Consider the following 23,459-nt stretch of genomic DNA (forward strand, 5'->3'; position numbering starts at 1 on the left):
GTTTGAGCAGAACTTTGTTCCAGGCTATGTGGAGCTGGTGACTACTCTACAGATAAGCTGTACTTGGGTCTGGTGTTTGGTCCTGGTCCAGTCACCTGTTGTCCATGCTGAGATGAGCTGAGTTGCTTGGCACAAAGCATGTTTGCCTCGGGTTCCCCTTCAGAAATAATGGGGCACAGCTGTTTCCAGGAAGTGGCTGTTGTCAGAGGAGGTTCTGGGGTTGACAGGTCTAAGACAGTAGCCTACTCTGAAGAAAGTGGACTTAGAAGTCAGGGATTCAGACATCTGTAACTTGTACACACTAAAGAACTTGAAGATTTATATCCCTGATGTCGATGTGACTGAAAGGAACCAACATTTTTTTGTATTAAACTATAACCATGATTGCTCTGCCTTCTCCCAGCTATTATATTAAAAATTCCTAGAATTTAAAAGCAAATATTTATTGCTTATTTTCCCATGATTCTTGATTATCAAGATACCAAAGACATGTTTGATTTATATTTCAAGTTATTGATGCCATTCTTAATTTTATGTGTAGTACTGCACCTACCAGTCCAGTGTTCCAGGGACTAGGAGGTCCCCAGTTATAGAGCTCTGCTCTCCCCTTAACACTTTTCCTCAGTGTTTCTCTACTTGTGGCTTCTCCACACCTTGGCCCTGTCCTGTTACTCCAGAATCACTCCTTTTTTGTGCACTTTTTCCTAATCATACCCTCGTAATATACATTTCCCTTCAACTCTCATGTTTGCCCACATCATTTCTCGTATTTGGTTTAAAGTATTTGCCACCACTCTCCTCAACATCTTTACTGTGAACTGTGGAGCCATACAGTGTCATGGTTGGAGCAGACCTGAGGGTTCATCGTTTTACTAAGGAGACATCACATCTAAATGACTTCTGGGAGATCACACTGTGCTTTACAGTCTGATCTCTTGCCTTTCAATTGGCCTGCCCCCCTGGCTGTGCTGGCTCCACATGCTTCTGTTCCCAAAGCTCTGCTTCCTCCCTCCTCTATGGACTAGCTTCCCCTCTTTGTTTTTCTGTCCATGAAGAAAAATCTGAGCCATTTTCCATTTTTCTCCTGTCCTCAATGTGTCTCCTCATTCCTTACCCTCAGTGTGAATTTTTTGTTAGCTATGTAGGCTCCTGATAGTTCCGTTTCCCCAATAGGACAAGAAGTGAATGACAGCTGTTTTCTTCTGACTTTTGACAGCAGATGAGAACAGGATGGTGAGTTCACAGTTGCCTCCAAAGCAGGACATTTCTGAAGAATTGAAGTCATCTGACAGGACCTTAGGGGTGTTCTGTGGAGTGATTCCTGCAGGACCAGAAGCTGGGACTGCCAGTAAAGAGGCTTTAGAGAATCTAGAAGTTCAACCCTCAGATGAAGAAGGAACCAGACTGGAAAGTGATTTCTTAGAGATAACAAAGGAGGATAAAAAATCCACAGAGAACCAATATGATGAATATATGGAACTTGGGGGATATCTAGATCTGTCCTCTAGTCTTTCAGAACATCAGGGAGTTCTGAAGGGGCAGAAATTACATCACTGTGATGAATGTGGTAAAGCTTTTAATCGGAGTTCACACCTCATTGGTCATCAGAGAATCCACACTGGAGTGAAACCATTTGAGTGTTCTGAGTGTGGCAAGACCTTCAGGCAGACCTCTCAGCTCATTGTCCACCTCAGAATCCATACAGGGGAAAAACCTTATGAATGCAGTGATTGTGGAAAGACCTATCGCCACAGCTCTCATCTCATTCAACACCAGAGACTCCATTATGGGGAGAAACCATATAAATGTAATGAATGTGCAAAAGCTTTCACCCAGAGTTCCCAACTCATTGACCACCAGAGAACTCATACTGGGGAGAAGCCATATGAATGCAACGAGTGTGGGGAGGCCTTCATTCGGAATAAAAGCCTTATCCGCCATCAGGTACTTCATACTGGTAAGAAACCTTACAAGTGTGATGAGTGTGGGAAAGCTTTCTGTTCTAACAGAAATCTTATTGACCATCAGAGAATCCACACTGGGGAGAAGCCTTATGAATGTAATGAATGTGGCAAGGCCTTCAGTCGGAGTAAATGTCTTATTCGACATCAGAGCCTCCACACTGGGGAAAAACCATACAAATGCAGTGAGTGTGGGAAAGCTTTCAATCAGAACTCTCAACTTGTTGACCATGAGCGAATTCATACTGGAGAAAAACCTTTTGAATGTAATGTGTGTGGTAAGGCATTCAGTCTAAGTAAATGTCTCATTCGACATCAGCGACTTCACACCGGTGAAAAGCCTTATAAATGCAAAGAGTGTGGAAAATCCTTTAATCAAAATTCACACCTTATTATTCATCAGAGAATACACACTGGTGAAAAACCTTATGAATGTAGTGAATGTGGAAAGGTTTTCAGTTACAGCTCCAGTCTTATGGTACATCAGAGAACCCATACTGGGGAAAAACCCTATAAATGCAAAGATTGTGAGAAAGCTTTTAGTGACAGTTCACAGCTCATTGTACACCAAAGAGTTCATACTGGAGAGAAACCCTACGGATGTATTGAGTGTGGGAAAGCCTTCAGTCAGCGTTCTACTTTCAATCACCACCAGCGAACTCATACTGGAGAGAAGCACTCAGGTCTGGCTCGATCTGTTTCTTAAGACATAATTCTCTTAAGACTGCAGGGAACTTTGGTTAAGGTTTCTATATAAGGAGTATGTTCACTCTGTTCTCTGCTTTCAACCACTAATCAAAGTGGATCATCCCTAAAGGTTCTCTGCCAATCACGGAGGTGGGAGTGGGAATAACTGCAGTCCTTCCCAACTACTGTTTAAAAATCTGTCTCATTTCTTAGTTATTCATCCCAAAGTCAGAATGTGCGTTTCTCTGGGACAGATATTTCCTTTTTCTGTTTCATTTCCTCCTTTTTACCATTTACATGAAGTCATTCTCCAAGATAATAATTCACTCTTTCTCTTGGCTGTGGCCCTCTTTATGTACTATTTTTTACCTCTTATCTACTTTTTAAACTCCTACTCTAATATGGTCCCTCACCACTTATGCTCCCTGTCTGAAAAGTCTTTTTTTTTTCATTTCCTTTGCTAATCTGTGTCCCTCAGAACCTGCCAGATCCAACTCATCTTGAAAGAGTCTCTTCTTCAAATACTTCTCCATTCATGTTAAACTTCTATTCATTGGACTTCAGTACTTTGAGTTAGCTGGTGGTGTATGTACAACTGTTGTTAAATCACCTTGTAAATTATTCTCAATCTACTGTATATGTGTGTACGTTCATGCCAACATATTATAGGCTCTTTGAGGTTGGATATAGTATTTCTTTAAGTATATAGATAATGATTTTCATATGGTGGTAGTTTAATAAATACCTTTTTAAAACTCAGCTTTCTAACTGAACCATTCTTAAGTTGGACACAATCTTCCCCTCCCCCTGGCCTCCCACCAGACTAGAGGCTTCTAAATATAGATCTTATATCTTCATAGAATATCACGTACAAAGCCCTCATCGATATCTTCTACATATACTTCGAGAAGTCTCATTACTGCTACTTCATTGTTGGTTTCTGATAAATTTTCTATTGGGTTTAGGAAGTTTCCTTCTATTCTTATTTTTAGAAGCAGTGATATACACACAGTCTTCCCACTAATATACGCATGAGGCCAATGGGATGCACTTTGCCCAGTTGGATGCCCTGTAGGATGTGTTCACTTTCCCTTTTAAGACATATAAACACCTTACATGAAAACAGTAAATATTTGGCATACCTAACGCTTTTCAGATCAGTGACTCTTGGTTAGGCATTTCTAGCTGACTGAAAATGGAATGTTTGTCAGGTCACCGAGTTCAGTGACATATATTTCTCAAGATGTACGTACAGTTGGCATTTTATGATATCAGGCTTCTCCCTCAAGTCCCAGTTGCATTGTCTTGTAAATAGATGATGTATTTACAAGATATTCAGTTTTCCAACTTTGTGCCATATGGATTGTGGATGGAGAGGCACAGAGCCAACAGTCTCACAAGTTTCAGTACAATGAGATGAATGGATAGAGTAACCACAGAACAACATGCATTCTCCTAAGACTAAATAAGGAGTGGCTGCATGTTCAAGGCTACAAGGTGCCTAGGTAAATACTCATCCACCAGGATGTGTGCATTATACTTTGATTCCCAGTTGGGGAAGATTGAAAAATGCTATATCCCATCTTTGAGACTGTGTGGCTGCCCAGGGAAGGAGGAGACAGAACAATGCAATTACACTATACCTGTAGTGACCCTGATTTCAAAAAAAGGATATTAGTGAAACCTCTAGTCAGTATTCAGGCTGCCTTTGCGACGAGCAAAAATTGATGACATCCAAGCTCTCAATGGGGAGCCACATTGCTGGTGCCCCTATGATTCAAGGGATGTGCACCCTAGTACAGGGGCCATTTATAAAGAAGATGATCGTGGCAGCTGCTGTAGTGCTAAAATTAAAGCCACTGATGTGTATTCTCTAAGCTGTGCATGGTATCTATTGTCAACATTTGTCGTAGCAAGGGGCACTGAAATAATGAGATGGAAACATTTAAAATACTTTCAAAAGAGAACCATTAGAGGAACTCTAAATTCACCTCTTCTTGGGGTTCCCTGAGGTTTCCATTGAGAGTGTATATATGGGATATTTGAACTGTAGAATCAGCAACAGCTGGACAATTACCCCAAATCTACAAGAATAAGAGAAGTTGCACATCTTGTTGAGGGCCTCTGAGCAATACTCTGTATAAAATAAGAGTTAAAAATATCTTATATTGGGGCAGAGCTAAAGATATGCTCCACCTCCCTACCCCATACAAGAAGTTATCATGTCCTGGCCCGTAATTAATACCAAGGGCAAAGCCATCTTCGACAAGCCACCTGGTATGAATCTCCAAATTCTGGAACACCCTTTTCCCTCTTGAGTCATGAGTGGGTCATCACTAAGTATGTTGCTTCTCAAGGAAGTCAGGTGTATCAGTCTGCTTGGACTGCCATAGCAAAGTACCACAGACTGGGTAGCTTAACCAACAGAAATATGATTTTTCAGTTAAGGAGTAGAAAGTTTGAGATCAAGGTGTCAGCAGAGTTGATTTCTTCTCAAGCCTCTCTCCTGGCCTTATAGATGGGTATGTCCTCCTATCTTTACATTTAGTTCATGTCCTAATTTCTTCTTCTTATACAGTGGCATTGAAGTATGATGAGCCCCTAATGACCTCTTTTAACGTTTATTACCAGTTTAAAGGCTCTGTCTCTAAAATCTCATTGTGAAGTCCTGGGATTTAGGAGGACTTCAACACACAGATTTGCAGGGAACACAATTTAGGCCATACTATAATTTTATCCCTCTACCTAAACCTGTTCCTCTTACAGTCTATTTCTAGAAGACAATCTTATTTTAGTTGCTCAGATCAATAACCATGGAGTTGTCCTTAACCAACATCCAATTCATTAGCAAATCATGTTGAACATATCTTCAAAATATATGTATCTTATCACCTCCGTCACTTCTAAACTAGTCTAAGCCACCATCATTTCTTATCTGGAATACTTCAGTAGCTTCTTCATCTCTCTACTTCTACTCTAGTCCTCCCTTAGACTGTTCTCAACAGAGCAGCCAGAGCAAACTTTTAAAGCATTATGTTATGAAGTGAAACAGAGAACTTACAGAAACAGGTTTCTTGGTTGCTTTCATACCTGATAGCTAACAAACCTTTGAACATGTGGCAAGAGGGAAAAAAGGTAAGATCATGTCACTTTTCAGTCCCCAAACCCTCCTGTGTTGTTTGTGATAGCCAAAGCCCTTATGGCCCAAAATGTGCACCCCCTCCTTTTTTAAGGCCTCTGATTCCTGATGTTTAATCTATCAGGGTAGCCACATGCCTTAACTGATTACTTCCTGTCATAGTTCCACTGCCACCTATCCCCTTCTCTCTCTCTCCTTTTCTTTCTCCTGACTCACTGCTATGTTCTATGTATTTATTGTCTCCTCTGACTTGAAGTTAAGCTTCATGGGGCAGCAAGTTCATTTTCTTCACTACAGTATCTGTGGACCCTAGAACAATGACATAATAGGCACTCAACACTATTACATGTTGCGGGTACACGGTAGCTTTGAGGCTGAAAGGAGAAGGATGTGTGGAAAACATGACTTTTCTGCCCAGCAGCCAGAGCTCGGGCTATGACTTCAGGGAGACTCACTTGGAGAAAGGCAGCCTGACCGCCCAGTTGATTGGTTCCTCTTCCCGCCCTAACCAAGTCTCTTGCTCAGCCTCCGTCTCTTCTAGGGCTATCCTCATATTGGCGGATCTCTCCGCCCTTTCGCCCTGCCAACCAATGATAGGACAAAACTGGGCGGGAGGCGGGGCCAGAGCTCCCACAGATCAGTGGGCTGGCGAGGGGTCTGGAGGACTCCAGCCTGCCGGGCACAGAGATGCAGAAACCTCCCGATGCTAGAAAGACCGGAGGTTTAGGGTGGGAGTTAGTGGGGAGTCAGTGACGTAGTTCCTTCTCCGCTTTGTTCCGAGACGTGGGTCGGGCGCTTTTGGTGAGGGGTATGTGGCAGCCCGGTGTCGGGTTTGGGCCGGTTCTGGGAGCGGGAGGGGCACACAGGCCCGGGGCCAGGCCTCCTTCACCGCTGCCAGCTCTGGAGATGGAGGCGCGGCAGTTCAAGGGGTCGTTGTGGGGACCCCCCTCCCCTCGTTCGGCGCTGGCCCTTTGTCTTGAGTCTTCTCCCACTCTGCTCGCTTCGGACTGGGCTAACAGTAGTGACTGAACTGTATCATCCCCGCTGCTAGCCATGGGACCAGTCTGGTAAAAGCGGTCCGAGTCCCGCCCAGGCTCTCAAAGGCCTCCCCAACACTACGTATTTGGTTCAGATCACCAGTATAATCCCTGATGTGTTCCTTAGGAGAAAACGGACCCAGAGAGGAGGGCAGAGTCTTGCCCAAGGTTACTTATTCGTTCATTCATTCAGCAAATACTTAGCACCAACTAGTAGTGTATTAGATCCGGGGATTATAGTTGTGTACAAGGCAGAGCTATATTCTGGTATGGAAGAAATGGAACAAGCTTTAAGGGTTAGACGCACGGTCTGGGAATCTGAAGGGGGAAAGACAAAACCATTTTTTGAGTCCTATCGATTCTGAGAGATAGGTAATCATAAAAATTCTCCTAGCATCCCATCTAGCTTTAGCCTTATTTCTTCCTGTCTTTAAAGACATTTGACTGAGCAAAGTTTCCCTTATCCCTTTTCTGCAAACTTTTGTTGGAAAGTTGGATTTCAGAGAATTTCTCAGTTCGAATGCATTTTTCAGTTAGAGGAGAATATGGAGACTTATGATATCAACAGAACAGTTGACAAGGAGCGACTGTGATATGATGGAAGGAGAATTTCCTTCGGACACAGAAAACTTATCTCATACTATACATACAGCCTTCAGCAAGTCATTCAATCTCTGGGAACTTCATTTCCTCATCTTTAAAATGGGAATGATCATCCTTACTGCTCGCAGTTCAGTAGGAAGGGAAGTGACCCAGGGATGGGACATTGCCCTGAGTGTCTGCTTGCAATTGAGGTCTTAGAATACTCAGTCATTTCTATGTGTTTACAGTGATCCAAGACCCCACTAGGAACTTTTTCACCAAACCCAAAGAAGAGATGAGGCAAGATCTGTGCTGGGCAGAGATCCTTTGGAGTGAGGCTACTGTACACAAGCTTGAAAGTGTGCCATTTTCTTCTCTTCGGCAGGTGAGATCTTTATTGTGATATTAATTAGTTTGGGGATGGGCATCCTACTGCCAGAAAATGTGGGGATCGGGGCTGAAAGGGAGCGTTTCTGAAGAAAAACAGAAGTGAGAGGAGGCCGTCTAGATCCTGAGGAGTAGAATTTTGAGATGGGAGGAACAGTGATGTAGTGGAACTCCAATTTGGGTGTCAGGAGACTTTAACTTGAGTCTTAGCTCTCCTCTAAGTTCCAATTTCCCTATCTCAAAATTTTTATGAGACTAGGTGGTTTGCAAGGTTCCTCCCAAATCTGACATTCTGAGAATCTCTGAACAGTTAGACTAAGGCAGTCTCTTAGGGAATTTAAGCCCTTGGATGGCCCTGTTGAGACAGAACTGCCAAGAATGTCAATATTGTCATGGTGTTTAGACAATATGAAGTACGAAAGGGATGACTTGGTGGAGGAGGGATGGAGGTGGTCATGTGTAGAGGGTGCACTTCTCACCATCGTACACCCAGATAAAATTGGCTAGCATCCTGAACTTATTGAATCAATTTCAAATCAAACATTTATTGAGCCCTCTGTGCCAGGCACTGTGTGGGATACACATATGAATATCATGGGCCCTGTTCTCTGGAGGCTTAGAGCTTAAAGTGTACATGTGAAGAGGAGGGATGCAGACATACACACAAGGAATTACAGTATAAGGCAGCTCGATATTACAGATTTATTATAGCATTTTTTTAAGTGCAGAAATTTTTATATGGTCAAATCTATTAGCTTTTTTTCAGTCTTTGTTTTATGCGTAAGGCCAAGGCCTTTCTCTCCCTGAGATCAAGGTATTTCCTTCTAGTTCTTTTTTTTTTTTTTTCTTAAAATTTTTACGTTACACTCATCTGTTTCTCTTGAATTTATTTTCAGGTATTGCCTATTGCCTCTTATTCATCACTCCACTGCAGCTATTCAGTAACCAAAGACCATGTGACTCAAAAGGACCTGAAAGGCTGATTATCCTGGTGAATTAGAGGAATGCAATCTCCCTAGGTAAAATCTCTGTCTCTCTTGGAATAGAACTCTGCTCTTTGTGGATTCCTCACAGCCTAAAATGAATGGTACTCCTGAGATTAAGACACTCATCAGTCAGACTCAGGCATTGTGGGTCAGAGACCTGTGGGGCCTCTTTGGTCCTGTTCCACTTGCTGGTTGCCTGAGGTTGTAGTTTTGTGCCCAGTTGCCTGGATACCCCTAGTGATGTGCTGTCCTCGCCTTCTTATCTGTCCCTTGTCCTCCTTTAGCCAACACCCCATCTCTGTACTGTCAGGGAATTCTTCCAGAATTTCTGAGCAAATTTCCCATCTATTTGGGCAGAGGAAAAATAGTTTGGTTTTCTTTTGATCAAACTCTGCTGGAGTATAGCTCCAGCAGGTCCAGGGGTTCCCTCAGGAAGGACGGCGTTGGCGATGCGAATGAGAAGACAGCGAGTCTTAGCGTTTCCAAGTGTCTCCTACTTTATTGTTTTTTTAAGACAGCTTTTATATTTTTAGTGGTACATAGAAGCAAATGTAAAGTATAGAGTCATACCAATTCAGCTTAAGGGACATACCGATTCAGCTTAATGGGTATATCTTAATGGGCCTATCAATTTAGCTTAATGGGCCAGCAGTTTTGACCCTCATCGAAGCCGTTTACATGTCTTTAGTTATAAAAAGCCTCATTTTGTTTACATCATCTTCTGGCCTGGTGGTCTGCTAACACCTTGTGACTCTCCATTGATAAGGGTTGATCAGTCAGAACACTTTTGTATCAGGCACATCAGGAAAGAATTCATCAACAGGAAGTTTTAAGGTAAAACCTGTTTTTGGTAATTTACTCTACGCCTTGAGCTTAACAGAAAAGAATGTGATTCCATAAAGTCGTAGAACAGCAAGCTGAAGTTCAGCTCTAAGTAAGAATCATCAGTTAAATCAACAATTGTCTTATTATTTGTATTAAAGCTAAACTTTTATTTATATAAATCTCTATTATGCTTTCATTATACAGGCTAAATACGTTAAGAGTAAAAACATAGTGAGTAAATATAGATTAAGTAACAGTTCCACAAAGCAATATTTTTAATATTTCCTAACAAGCCTTTTTTCCTGCGAAGGATTTTGTGCCCATAGGGGCTTTCTGTGCGGAGGCTCTCAATGCTGTTTTATTACTAGGGAGCAGTCATGCGCATTAGCTCCAAAGGCACAGGTACATTTATTAAACAAACCAATATGTTAGCAAAAGGAATTTAGATCAGCATACTCTATATCCCAGATAATTTTATTTAGGGTGCTACTGTTCAGGGGCCTTGTTGATTTGAGGTTTCAGAATGATGTATTTTAGAAGGGAAACCAGGAAAGGCCTTTTGCCTAAGTCATAGAAAATAAGAAGAGGTTTATTATAGTAAACATCAGAAAGACAGATATCATCTTTAAGGTGAGCGCTGAGGCAGCCTTCCGAGAATCCCTGAGGCCTGAGAAGCCTTGCTCAAATCAGTCCTTTTCCTCATGACCCTGTCATGGGTGGGATCTCGTGAGCTGGCTCCCGGCAAAACTCTCCTTGAACTAGTGCTCCCTGCTCTACTGATAAGTCTTGCCTTTTTCTTAGGTCCTCTAGAACCACCCTGAGTTTCCTTACTGCATGACCTTGTACATTTCTCTTTCTCCCTCCCTCCCTTTTAACCAAAACCTCTATTTTAGCAAGCTTATATATTCTCACCACTTCCTGATAATGTCCTCTGTATCTTATTCTCAAGTGTGTATTCCTGACATACTCTTCCTCTTGTCTAAAGTGTTTCCCCACATTCTCATCTTCCTTTTTTTCCCCCATTTTTGACTTGGACCATTTTTAAAGTCTTTGTTGAATTTGTTACAGTATTGCTTCTGTTGTTTATGTTCTGGTTTTTAGCCCCAAAGCATTTGGGATCTTAGTTCCCCAAACCAGAGTTAGAATCCACACCCCCTACATTGAAAGGTGAAATCTTCACCACTGGACTGCCAGGAAAGTCCTTCCCATCTTTCTTAGTGATATTATCATTCTCAATATTCAGATCTGGATCTCATGATCTAGAATTCTTTCCTTTAGTCATCCTCTGTATCCAGTCTGATATATACATATGCTTTCCTGGAAATAGCTGGACTTATTTTCTCTCCTGTCATTATTCTAGGCCAGGGTCTTGCTATCTCAGACATCTGTGTATTCATTTAGCAAACTTTCATTCAGCACTGAGAAAGTGGCAGGCCCTCTCATGGTCACCCATACTGCATCCCTAAATTCCCAACTCATTTCCCTTCCTCCATTATTTGTTTCTACTCTAATCCATCTGGGCTAATCTTCCTAAAGCATTTCTTTCCTAATTTCACTTTTGGATAGGGTGATATAAAATTTATTGTCTAAATTGGGATACTTTTGTAAATGAATGGGGGCACTATTAATAATGATGTAAAAAATTTTAATATAAAAAATAAAGAATAATGATGCTGGAATACAGGGTATAAACCACGACTGTTCTGGGAAAACCAGGGTATATGATTACCCTACGTCTAGATGGCAAGTTTTGGAGTCTTTCTTTTTAATTTCCTCAATTTACTTATCATGGGATACCCCACTGCCTCTTTCTTCTGTTTTCCACTTCATGAAATAGAGAAACATGAATGTGCTGGGGGTGGAGGGAGGCCTGAGACTAGGGGAAATAAATGGCATTGCTTGAAAAACTATATTCTTGATAAGTGAGACTGAGAAGGACAGTAACAAGAGAGAATAGCAAGGTAGAAAAAGGAACGTAGAAAATAGAAAGGAAGCTAAGGGTAGATTTCACTCTTCTGTTTAGAACTTTTTTCCCATTGATTGTCAGAGTGTAACCATATATTTTGCCCTATAATTTCAATGTTCTGGCTGGTATCACTTCAGGCAACTTGATTGTTTCATTCCTTCATTTGTTCATTCAAGAACAACAGAAATTTAGAGTGCTTGGTATGTGCCTGGGACTGTTCTAGGAGTACGATAATGAACACAATGTACAAAAATCCCTGCCTTCATGAAGTTATGGGATGGTGTAACTACCCAGTTATTTTCAGTACATCAACCCTGTGCCAGATTCCTTTTGAGACAACAGTTCTTGCTTATCCTCAGGTTCAGCCAAATTTCTACCTTTCTTTTTAAATTTTATTTTTATTTATTTATTTTGGCTGTGCTGTGTGCCATATGGGATCTTAGTTCCCTGACCAGGGATCAAACCCATACGCTCTGCAATGGAAGTGCAGATTCTTAATCACTGGACCACCAGGGACATCCCATTTCTGCATTTTTAAGGCACCCTTACCGAGGCATCCCAAGCCCCAGTATTCACTCCATCTCCTACACCCCTTCATCTCCTGATTGAGTACATTGTAAATTTGTAATTTGTTCTATTAGTGTATTACCATTATGCCATTGTAAGTTCCTTAAATGTAGGTATGATATTGCATGCTTATATTAGTCTTCTTGGGCAGCCATAACAAAATTCCACAGACTGGGTGGCTTAAGCAATAGACATTTATCTTCTCAAAGCTCTGGAGGATAGAAGTCCAAGATCAAGGTGACTGACAATTTTTGGTTTCTCATGAGGACTCTTTTCCTGGCTTGTAGATGGCTACCTTCTTGTTGTGTGCTCACATGGCTTCCCTCCGTTGGTGCATGTAGTAGGGAGGGGGCAGGAGTGCAAGTGCCAGTGGTAGGTCTTCTTGTATGGACACAATCCTGTTGGATCAGGGCCCCACCCTTATAACTTGCTTTAGTCTTAGTTACCCCCTTAGAAGTCACATCTCCAAATATAGACACACTGGGGGCTTGGGATTATACATGTGAATTTTGGAGGGATACAGTCAGTGTGTAACAGTCTTTTTTTTTTTTTTTCTTTTTGCATTCAGTATGGAGTTGTGTAAATACCTGGCTATTAATGTTTTTCCTGAGCACACCTTTCTGGAAGGCTGCAAGACATATTTCCATAATAGCCTTTAAAGATAAAATAGATACTGCACTAGCTAACTGGGAAGCATTGGATCAGCCATGCCTAGAAGTGGGATGCCCAGGGGCTGGCTTCAAGGCACTGTCTTATTCTGAATTTCTAAATTACTTTATTCTAGTAATTATGAAAATCTATTCCTCTAAGTGAAAGTCACTTAGTCGTGTCCGACTCTTTGTGACCCCATGTACTAGTCAGTCCATGGAATTTTCCAGGCCAGAATACTGGAGTGGGTAGCCTTTTCCTTTTCCAGGGGATCTTCACAACCCAGGGATTGAACCCAGGTCTCCTGCATTGCAGGTGGGTTCTTTACCAGCTGAGCCACAAGGGAAGCCCAAGAATAGTGGAGTGGGTAGCCTATCCTTTCTCTAGTGGATCTTCTTGACCCAGGAATCGAACCAGGATCTTCTGCATTACAGGTGGGTTCTTTACCAACTGAGCTATCAGGGAAGTCCCATTCCTCTAAAGTCATTTCCTAACTTTTCATAATAATACAGTAGGAAGGAAAATAATTAAAGAGTAATACAGTTTAGCAGAGGACAATTATCCAGCAAAATGGGAGGCCTTCATAACAGCAAATACATAAAGTTATCCACCTAGTCATCCATCCATCCATTCATTCATACAAACAGTTTCACTTTTCTGCAACGGTGCTTTTTAAAAAGCTGTGTGAGATCCAGAACAGAGATATTTAATGGTAGAGTGTTCAATAATTACTAGTTTAAGAAATGTATGAAGAAAAGAGAAAGTTTCCCGAGAACATGAAAAATGGAAAAGAAGCTGAGAAAAAGCCATCAGCTTTCTCAGAACTTTGGAGGTAGCTTCACTAGCTGTCCTGTTCTGCTCTGCAGTCCCCTGACTACTTCTCACTGGCTTCCTCCACCTGCTGACTCCTGTTTGATTAGGAGCGTGTAAGCAGCTGGGTGTGAGTGTGCTCAGGCTCCTGCCAAGTATCCTTGTCTCCCACCATTTTCTGTGCCTGCCCTTCTTGTCTTGGGCACAAGTCTGTGTACATGTGCCTGTGTATAATATCACTGGCACCAGTACACTTCTGAGGTGTGAACTCCAGCCTTCACAGTTCTTTTCTTGCTGGCCTTGAGCACTCACCACTGGATATGTCCCTCCTGCAGAGAGCCTGACTCTGTTTATCACAAAACTATGAGATAACGAAAATTAGTCAAACTTTTAAGTCTTTATTGAATTTGTTACAATATTGCTTCTGTTTTATGTTTTGGTTTTTTGTCTGCAAGGCATGTGGGATCTTAACTCCCTGACAAAGGATCAAACCTGCACCCAGTTCAGTGGAAGGCAAAGTTTTAAGCACTGAACTGCCAGTGAAGCACCCAGTCAAATTTTTTGAAAATCAGTAGGCAGTACTCCAAAACAATGTCATTCCTTCCAACCCAGTAACTCACTTATGAAACTTTTATCCTAGGAATATATTTCAATGAGAAGACAACTTTGTGTCTAGAGTGATCATGATAGCATTATTGATAGTAGTTAAACCTCAGGGAACAACAGAAACATCTGACACTAGCAAAGTTGTAGGTAAATTGTAATGAGTTTAATTGTTGGTGCATTATGTAGTCAAAAAATGATACTGAAGTGGAAGTGAAAGTGTTAGTCACTCAGTTGTGTCCAATTCTTTGTGAACCCATGGATTATAGCCTGCTAGACTCCTCTGTCCATGGAATTCTCCAGGCAAGAATGCTGAAGTGGGTAGCCATTCCTTTCTCCAGGGGATCTTCCTGACCCAGGGATCAAACCCGAGTCCTGCATTGTGGGCAGATTCTTTACTATCTGAGCCACCAGGGAGTTAATAGCAATATGAAAAATACTTATAAAAAACTAAGTAGAAGAAGTAGAATGCAAAATTGTATCTATTGTATATTTACAACTATCATTATGAATATGGACAAGTCTGAGAAGGAATATAGTAAAAGGAGAATTAGTGATGTGTTAGTATCATGGAGTCATCTTTCACTTTTCTCTTATGACTCAACCTTCTCTAGATTTGAGGTCTGCTAGAGTTATCTATACATTGGTTTCCCTAGTAACTCAGACGGTAAAGCATCTGCCTGCAATGCCAGAAACCTGCGTTCGATCCCTGGGTTGGGAAGATTCCCCTGGAGAAGGAAATGGCAACCCACTCCAGTATTCTTGCTGGGAGAATTCCATGGACAGAGGAGCCTGACGGGTTACAGTCCATGGGGTTGCAAAGAGTTGAAAATGACTGAGCGACTAACACACACACACACACACACACACACATACACACACAGAGTTACCTGTATGTTCAGAGTTTGATGCCAAACCAGTTGGGAAATTCCTGCTTCTCTTGACATTGGTTTCATGATGTAAGCCCCTTTCGGTTGTGCTGCCCTCCACTCTCACCCTCTTGCTATCTTTATTTATTTATTTTTTTGCTGGTTGGGGAGGGAGGCTTGTGGTGTGTGGGATCTTAGTTCCCTGACTAGGGATCAAACCCATGCCTCTTGTGTTGGAATTTGTGGAGTCTTAACCACTGGACTGCCAGAGAAGTCCCTCTCTTGCCATCTTTAGATAGTTTACCATTGTGCCATACAAGGTCTTATCAGAGTTTCCCCTGCTATGCTTTAATTAACCCTGTTCCCCAGTTCAGCCTCTCAGGTTCACCCCTTAGACTCTGATTGGTAAAAAGCAGACAGGCTGAACTTGTACAATGTACCTGGATCCAGTTACAGACCAGCCCCTGCACAGTAGGCTATGATGTGACTAGACTTCAATATTGGAAGAAAAGTGTTACCCCATCACAACAGAGCTTAAGAAGAGTGATGTAGACAGGAACCTAGTACCTATACTAGAGCAAAAAGTGAAATCTTAGTCACACTCTAGACGGAATCCTCGTTGCTATTTTATAAAACAATTTTTGAGCACCTATTTTGTTCCAGCCACTGTATCACTGGTGCTATGGGAATAGGTCACCATGAACTAAATGGCAAACTGATCTGAAGATTAGACATTTGAGCTACTGAACTAAAGATCTTTCAGTGCATTTTTTTCTAGGGACCATATTATGAGTTAGATGGCTCCAATTCTGAGAGCAGAGCATAAGATAGGAAGAAACCTGGGTGGGCTTTATACTACACATTATTCATTCTGATACTGCACCTGTCAGGCTCCTGTCAGTCCCTCGCTTTCCATAAGCTTCCTCTTTCCATAACTTTCCTTACCTTTACCTTAGCCTGTATGTCTAACCTCATTTTTCTCATCTTTTTGATCAGTCCTCCCCACCTTACTTTTCCATGTGAGATCCTGTGGTCCACCACATCTTGTTATCCTTGAATAATTCTCCTTCCTTTAGTGTAGAGAGCAGGTGACATGTGCAACTTCTGTTTCTTCTGTCAGATGGTGAAACGAGGACGGAGGAAGTATTGATTCCAAAATATCATTCCTGAAAAATCAGAGTCTCAACTTTCAAGAGAGCACCACAGAGGTATTGCCAAGGAAGTCAAAATTTTGAAAGCACCTTTGAAGGGAAAGAAAAGACTCGAGGGGCCACTGGGATGCTCCAAGCAAGAGAAAATGAGGAGAAAAACAAGAAACTTCAAACAGAAGACAGTTCAAGACAATAAAACAGTCACAGAAGTGAGTGACCAAGAATCTGAAAAAGATGGCCCTACAATAAATGAGAGAATTCAGGCTGTAAAGAGACAGTATGTGTGTACTGAGTGTGGGAAAGCCTTTAGTCAGAGTGCAAACCTCACAGTACATGAACGAATCCACACAGGAGAGAAACCCTATAAGTGTAAGGAGTGTGGAAAAGCCTTCAGTCATAGCTCCAACCTGGTTGTTCATCGGAGAATCCACACAGGATTGAAGCCTTACACATGCAGTGAATGTGGGAAATCTTTCAGTGGTAAGTCCCACCTTATTCGGCACCAGGGAATCCACAGTGGGGAGAAAACCTATGAATGTAAGGAGTGTGGGAAAGCCTTTAGTCGGAGTTCTGGCCTGATTTCACATCACAGAGTTCACACTGGTGAGAAGCCCTACACATGTATTGAATGTGGGAAAGCCTTTAGCCGTAGTTCAAACCTTACTCAACATCAGAGAATGCACAAAGGAAAAAAAGTTTACAAGTGTAAGGAGTGTGGGAAAACATGTGTTTCTAATACAAAGATTATGGACCATCAGAGAATTCACACTGGGGAGAAGCCTTATGAATGTGATGAATGTGGGAAAGCTTTCATCTTAAAGAAGACCCTTAATGAACATCAGCGACTTCATCGTAGAGAGAAACCTTACAAATGTAATGAGTGTGGGAAAGCTTTTACTTCTAATCGAAATCTTATTGATCATCAGAGAGTTCACACTGGAGAGAAACCCTATAAATGTAATGAATGTGGAAAAACCTTCAGGCAGACTTCTCAAGTGATTCTACATTTGAGAACCCACACGAAGGAGAAACCCTATAAGTGCAGTGAGTGTGGGAAGGCCTATCGTTACAGCTCACAGCTTATTCAACATCAGAGAAAGCATAATGAGGAGAAAGAAATGTCATAAATAACATATATTGTTACAAAGTGGAGCTAATTGCTGCTTTTGGGAAAAGCAGTTTTTCAGTATCATCAACCTTAATTCTTTAAGAATCCACACAGGGAAAGTAATCAGAAGTAGACTAAGATTAACAGAAGGGGGTATTCATGCCCGCATCATGTAAAACTGGAGGAAGAAAACTAGATTTTCGACAGAATTGGGTTTAAGTGAATTATGGTCTATCCATATGATGGCTTTGCATCCATTGTAAACATTTTTTAAAAATATTTAGTGCCATGGAAGAAATGATTTGAATAAAATGGAAGATAACTGAAAGATAAAAACAATGAAATATCCAAATTAAAAATTTATGCAAAGGGAAAAATGGAAATGAAATAATACCAAACCAAAATATTAACAGGGATTATCTCTGGGTAATAGGATTATAGGTAACTTCTATTTTCTTCTTTATACTTTTGTATGCTTTTTAGATTTTCTACAGTGAGAGTGTATCACTTTTATATTCAGGAAAAAAGTAGAGTATTTTTTAAATGCAATGAGCACATAATCATTTTCATTCAACAGTGTTATGAAAGTCACAGACTCTAAAGTCCTGGGATTGTACCCTAATACTGACCTTAGTAGAAGGGGAACCCTCAGCAAGTCACTTCCTTTTAGAGCCTGTTTCCTATATATTACGTCATAAATACCAGTTGTTGGCTTTTGCAGTTTTAAGATAAACCGACTTTACAGTTGTCAATAAGATATCTAATCCACTTTCTTAATCACTTTTAGGTTAAAAGAAAACAGTAAAAATTTACCATATTGTTTCCCACTGCTGTAGAAGGATCCAGAGAGAATAAAGAACCACCTAGACTCGATCTTTTCAATATATGTCTACAGAACCAGAAAAAAATACCCCCTTATGAAATTGAAACAATTGCAGTTTCATAACCTTTAAAGAGAGTCAGCATAATCTAAAACAAGGGGAATACTGCCTTCACATGTTTTGTAGACTTTAGTAGCTAAAATTGTAGGCTTTTGGGTCAGAGATATATAAGTTCTAATTCCAGATCTACTATGCACTAGCTTGCCAGTTTTGGACAAGTCCCTGAACTGCTCTGAGCTGTAGGTTTATCTGTAAAATGGGAGTAACTCCCTACCTCACTGGATTGTTGTGAGGATTAAATGAGATAATGGCTATAAGTGTGTGACCAGCCTTTATGTCCAGCCCTCTGAGAAGGCCTTAATCTGTTTTCAATTAAGTATTTTAAACTTTTAAGACAGCTCAGAATCTGGGAACCCTTAGAACTGCCCCATTCTTAACTCAGTCATTCCTCCTCCTTTGTATACAATGAATGCCTAAGCCTGACACCATTTGTCTTCTGCATGTAGTGATACATTCTTTCAGGAACTACTGAGAATTTGATACCTCATTTGTACAAGAAAATGGAGTCTCAAGTGAGGTTAGGTGACTGGCTAATAAATGGTTTAAGCCAGAATTTGAACTCAGATCAGACTTTCAAGTCCATGCTTTCTGTGTTTTACCAAAGTGCCTCTGCCCATCATGATGGTTCTGTGAGTGGGAGACTGAGAAGTTGGGATTCTCCTGAGTAGCCACTTCTGTGAAAGGTGGTTGATGATATGTGGACAATTATAGGTTGATCATGGTTTCATAAGGAAGATGCTAAAAAGAAGTGGATGGTATGAAGCGTATATTTGGGTGGAAAGTGATTGTTTAGTTTTTGTCCTATTTGTTTGATAGGATAATGGCTTATATATAATTTTGTGGTATAATAGTCCCTCTTTGCATAGTTATTCAAAGCATGGTTTCTAGGCTCTGTTGCTGTGTTCAGGGGGTAGGACTGTTGTATCATTGGTCACCCTTGGGTAGGCACTTCCCCAAGAGTCTGGGTGGACATGAGGGAAGGTCACTCACCTGTGACTATGGCTAGACAGAACTTCAGCAGGAAGGGGGTTGCATCATTTTTCCCTATCATGTGTCCTTTTCAAAATTCTACAGGGAGGTTGTAATTAATATTTCATGCCTTTTGTCATGCCAGCCATTCTCAGCTGCTGATTACCTATATGGCAACTCCCATGACTAATGTCTCCTGGCCCTGCTAAAACTGCTTTATAAGAAAACAGGCAACTAACTTCCTGTGTGCCTGTTGGGGGTATTTTTTAAGCATTTATTATTGCTGAGCAGAGTTTTTAATGCTTCTGATACTGCTGAGCAAAACATTTTTCCACCACTGTGTCATAGTGTCTGAAATTCTTTCTTCAGGTAGGCTTTCTTTTTCATCTTAGAAGACTCTGTGGTCTCCAAGAGTAAATAACTTCTAGGAAGGAAGCCAGAGATCTGAATAAATTGACATTTCTTACCCAGGCAAGCCAAGATAATGGACCCTGGAGGAGGCCCTCAGCAGCTTCTAATCTTGTAGGCTGATGCCTGTCTTAAGCTGCAGGAGTAAATGTTAGTAAGTGTGCTCTATACCCTTTCATATACCCATTCTGCAATGTAATTTGAACTGACCATTCACCTTCCTGCAGAAGTTTTTGAAGACTACCAGCTGCCTGTTTCAGTCAGCGTTTAATTTTGCAGTTCTTACCATTCTTTCAAGCCCTTTCATGATACACTCTGAAATTCAAGGTCTGTCTCTTTAAATGTGTTTTTTTTTTCCAACTTCCTGTTCTAATGGAAGGCTGGTTGTTCCCTAACAACAGTGCTTCCTCTGCAGTCCCTCAATTGCTAGTTTTTGTCTCCCCCAACCCATTTACCTCTCTGTATGCCATTTCTTCTCTATTCTGTCAAAACCCGAGCTCTCTTGAAATGTGCGTCACTAAACTACTGTGTATTGTCCATCCCTCTTTCTGTCATCTGCTGGTTTCCTGTGCACTCACATTTATTCACTTGTTTTTAGTACCCTGAATATTCCCAAGGAATATGAAAAGTCAGTATTTTTTGACCACAGATACCTTGTATGTAGAATTGCTTTGGTGTGGGCTAGAAATATGTACATCTCTTTTAAGTTGTGAGAAAAAGTGTGAAATTAAAATGTTATGTAGCCTTAATTAAAGGGAAATCTGAAAGACAAAGAATCTTGCATAGAGAGGTGAATGTGATGGTGTGTACTATATTAGATCTTATTAGGAACTCAGAAGAAAATTTAAACCAAAAAGAGCTTTAAATAGTACCTGAGCATTTTCATTGACCATGAATCCCATAAGACTATATTTCATCTTCAGGTCTGTATCCTGAGTGACAGAATTACTTTAAAAATTTTTTTCCATTCAATATAAATAAAACAGTATGTTCATATTATTAGGTTGTTTTTAGAAACTAGACTGTCTGTCTTCACCTCTGATGTTATAAAACTGGAGTCATAAAACTTTTGCCAAAAATGGTTATAATTCCTCCAATAAATATCTGTTGTTATTTCCTTGTTATAAATATCACTAAATTTTTTTTCTTTTGCTTCCTTCCTTTATTCAGATTGGGAAGAAAACAGTTCAATTTGCTTTTCTTTAAGGAGATGCTTTTGGAATGAAGATGTGATTCTGGCTTGTTTCAGATTCAAACACAACATGAAGCTTGTTATTTTCATACTCTTAATAGAGTTTTCCTCAGTAACTGCAGGGGATTGGGTCCAGGACCCCCACCACCATACCAAAATCAAAGGATGCTCAAGTCCCTTCTATAAAATGGTGAACTATTACATATAACCTAGGCACATCCTCCAGTATACTTTAAATCATCTTTAGATTACTTATGAAATCTAATACAATGTAAATGCTTTGTATATAGTTGTAAATGCAATGAAAATAATACATATAAATAGTTGCCAGTATGGCAAATTCAGGATTTGCTTTTTGGAACTTTCTGAAATTTTTTCATTTTTAATATTTTTTTATCTGTATTGGGTTAAATACATGATGCAGAACCCATAGATATGAAGGGCCAACTCTACAAAAAGTAGAGCTCTAGCCGTTAGAAATTGTCCTTCTGGGATTTCCCTGGCAGTCCGATGGTTAAGACTCCACACTTCCAATGCGAGAGATGCAGGTTTAATCCCTGGTAGGGGAACTAAAATTCCACATGCTGTGTGGCCACAAAAAGAAAATGTCCTCTTCTGTTATTTCGTTGGAGAACTTGTATAGCTAGTTATTGTCCCATCCCCTCTCTGGTCTCATCTCTGTTCAAACCTATACTATTGTATAGACGTCCTTTGGCTGTATAAAACCAGCATGTTTCCTGAGGTCCATTTCTACTCCAGAAGGCAGATTTGTGAGGGGGTCCAAAGGAAATGGCTAATTCCTTTCTGGGCAATATGGATACAGGACTTCACTAGTTCTCACTCCTTCCACTGACCATTTTAAATCCACACAGCAGAATTTGATGTATAAGGACTGTAGCCATAACAAAGCTGTAACCATTCTTTTTAAGTTCAGTGGTTCCCAAATCTAGGAATCACAAGAAGTAATTTCACATATACAGTTATATTTCCCAAGCCCACAAAATTAGCATATTTGGGTCAGGGTGTAGGAATCTGTTGGAGAAGGAAATGGCAACTTACTCAAGTATTCTTGCATGAAAAATCCCATGGAGCCTGCAGGCTACATTCCAGAGGGTCCCCAGGAGTTGGACCAAACTGAGCAACTAAGCACACGTGCACTAGGAATCTATGTAAAACAGAACTTTTGAAGCAGGGACTTAAGGAAGATCTCCATGAGGAGCCTTGACTCTACATGGCTATTTTTGTGATAACTATCTATTTTCCCTCAGAAAAATCTACAAATCACAAAATTACTGAGACATATACCAGAGTTTGTGTAATCATAACAAATTAGCAACCAGTTTACTGAGTGAAAGAAAATGCTGTCACATTGGCAATGTTGGTTTAACCACAGAGTTGAGCAGATTCATGTTTTGGAAAATTACAGGACTTACGTGGTGGCCCAGTGGTTAAGAATCTGCCTGCTGATGCAGGAAACATGGATTCAATTCCCTTGTCCAGTAAGATCACATGCCATGGAGCAACTAAGCCCTTGCACCATAGCTAGTGAGCCCATGCACCACAACTCTTGAAGCCTGTTAGGCCCTAGAGCCTGTGATTCACATGGGGAAGCCACCGCAATGAGAAGCCCATGTACCACAACCACAACTAGAGGGTAGCCCCAGCTCGCTGCAACTAGAGAAAAGTCTGGACACTGCAAGGAAGACCCAGCACAGCCCCAAATTAAGTTTTTTAAAAATAAAAATGAATAAAAAATTGTAGTAGAACAAAATGGCATACAAGATAAAAATAAAGTCCTTTGGCTATGACACAGCATAGAAATGTTGGATAAAACTTAAACACCCTTTTAAAGGTCTTTCAGAGAGTAAAATAATCCTCAGAGCCTAGGATAAAGAAGTGGAAGTCAGATAAGTGAGTGCTTGTGTGCCATGTGGCAGTTTGCTGATCCTTGTCACCAAAGGACATAGATTTTATCAACCGCAAGGGTAGGGATTTGAGTCCCTGCACCTCACAGCACGTGGGATCTTAGCTCCCTGACCAGGCCTGAACCTGCGCCCCCTGCAGTGGAAGCATGGAGTCTTAAGCCGTGGACCACCAGGGAGGTCCTCCCATTCATGCTTTGAGACCTATAAAGTACTATCTCCTGGTTCTCCTCCTACTTGGTTGGGTGTTGGGTCCTTACCCTCTTTCTGCTTAGTATTTATCACTCTCTGATACATTTTGTATTTGTTTTCTGTCTATCCTCCCTAGAAATGTAAGTTTCTAGGGACTTCACCTCTTTATTTATATCCCTAGTGCCTAGAACAGTGTCTAGCACATGATTAGTACTCAGTAAATTGTTGTTGTGGAGTAGAGACTGAGATGTTTAAGCAAGTGTTCAGTGAAAGCTAGATGAAAACATATCAATAGAATAACACCTTGCTCATTCAACAAGCATTAGTCTAGCACCTACTGTGGCTTTGTGCTAGGTGCTAAGTGCATGTGGGGTCCATGTAGTCATGGCCCTTGCCCTTGAGACAGGAGAGAAAGAGGCAGGAAACAAATGTTGGATAAATGAAGATGGGGTGCAGTTGCTGGGATTTGATAAAGACTGACTGGAACCAGCTGAAACCAAGGTTGTTTT

General features: G+C 41.0%; 1 protein-coding gene across 7 annotated transcripts in view; it reads left to right on the forward strand.

Annotated features, from left to right (window-relative positions):
• Positions 1-20,772, forward strand: part of ZNF660 (zinc finger protein 660) — a 31,785-nt gene extending 11,013 nt beyond the window's left edge. For 2 of the 7 annotated variants that reach the window (XM_081527827.1, XM_081527828.1), the window contains exon 3: positions 1,217-3,407. In XM_081527827.1, the coding sequence (XP_081383953.1) occupies positions 1,231-2,667 (1,437 nt within the window). In that variant the 5' untranslated portion in view covers positions 1,217-1,230 and the 3' untranslated portion in view covers positions 2,668-3,407. Of the gene's footprint in view, positions 1-1,214; positions 3,408-7,654; positions 7,792-8,689; positions 8,813-16,187 lie in introns of those variants that run through there. The other 5 variants (XM_081527826.1, XM_081527829.1, XM_081527825.1 and 2 more) reach the window with 4 other exon arrangements.
• The last annotated feature ends 2,687 nt before the right edge of the window (positions 20,773-23,459 follow it).

Source organism: Giraffa tippelskirchi, chromosome 9 (assembly GCF_054371585.1).
Source record: "Giraffa tippelskirchi isolate mGirTip1 chromosome 9, T2T-mGirTip1v1.2.pri, whole genome shotgun sequence".
In the NCBI taxonomy this organism is placed as follows: Eukaryota; Metazoa; Chordata; class Mammalia; order Artiodactyla; family Giraffidae; genus Giraffa; species Giraffa tippelskirchi.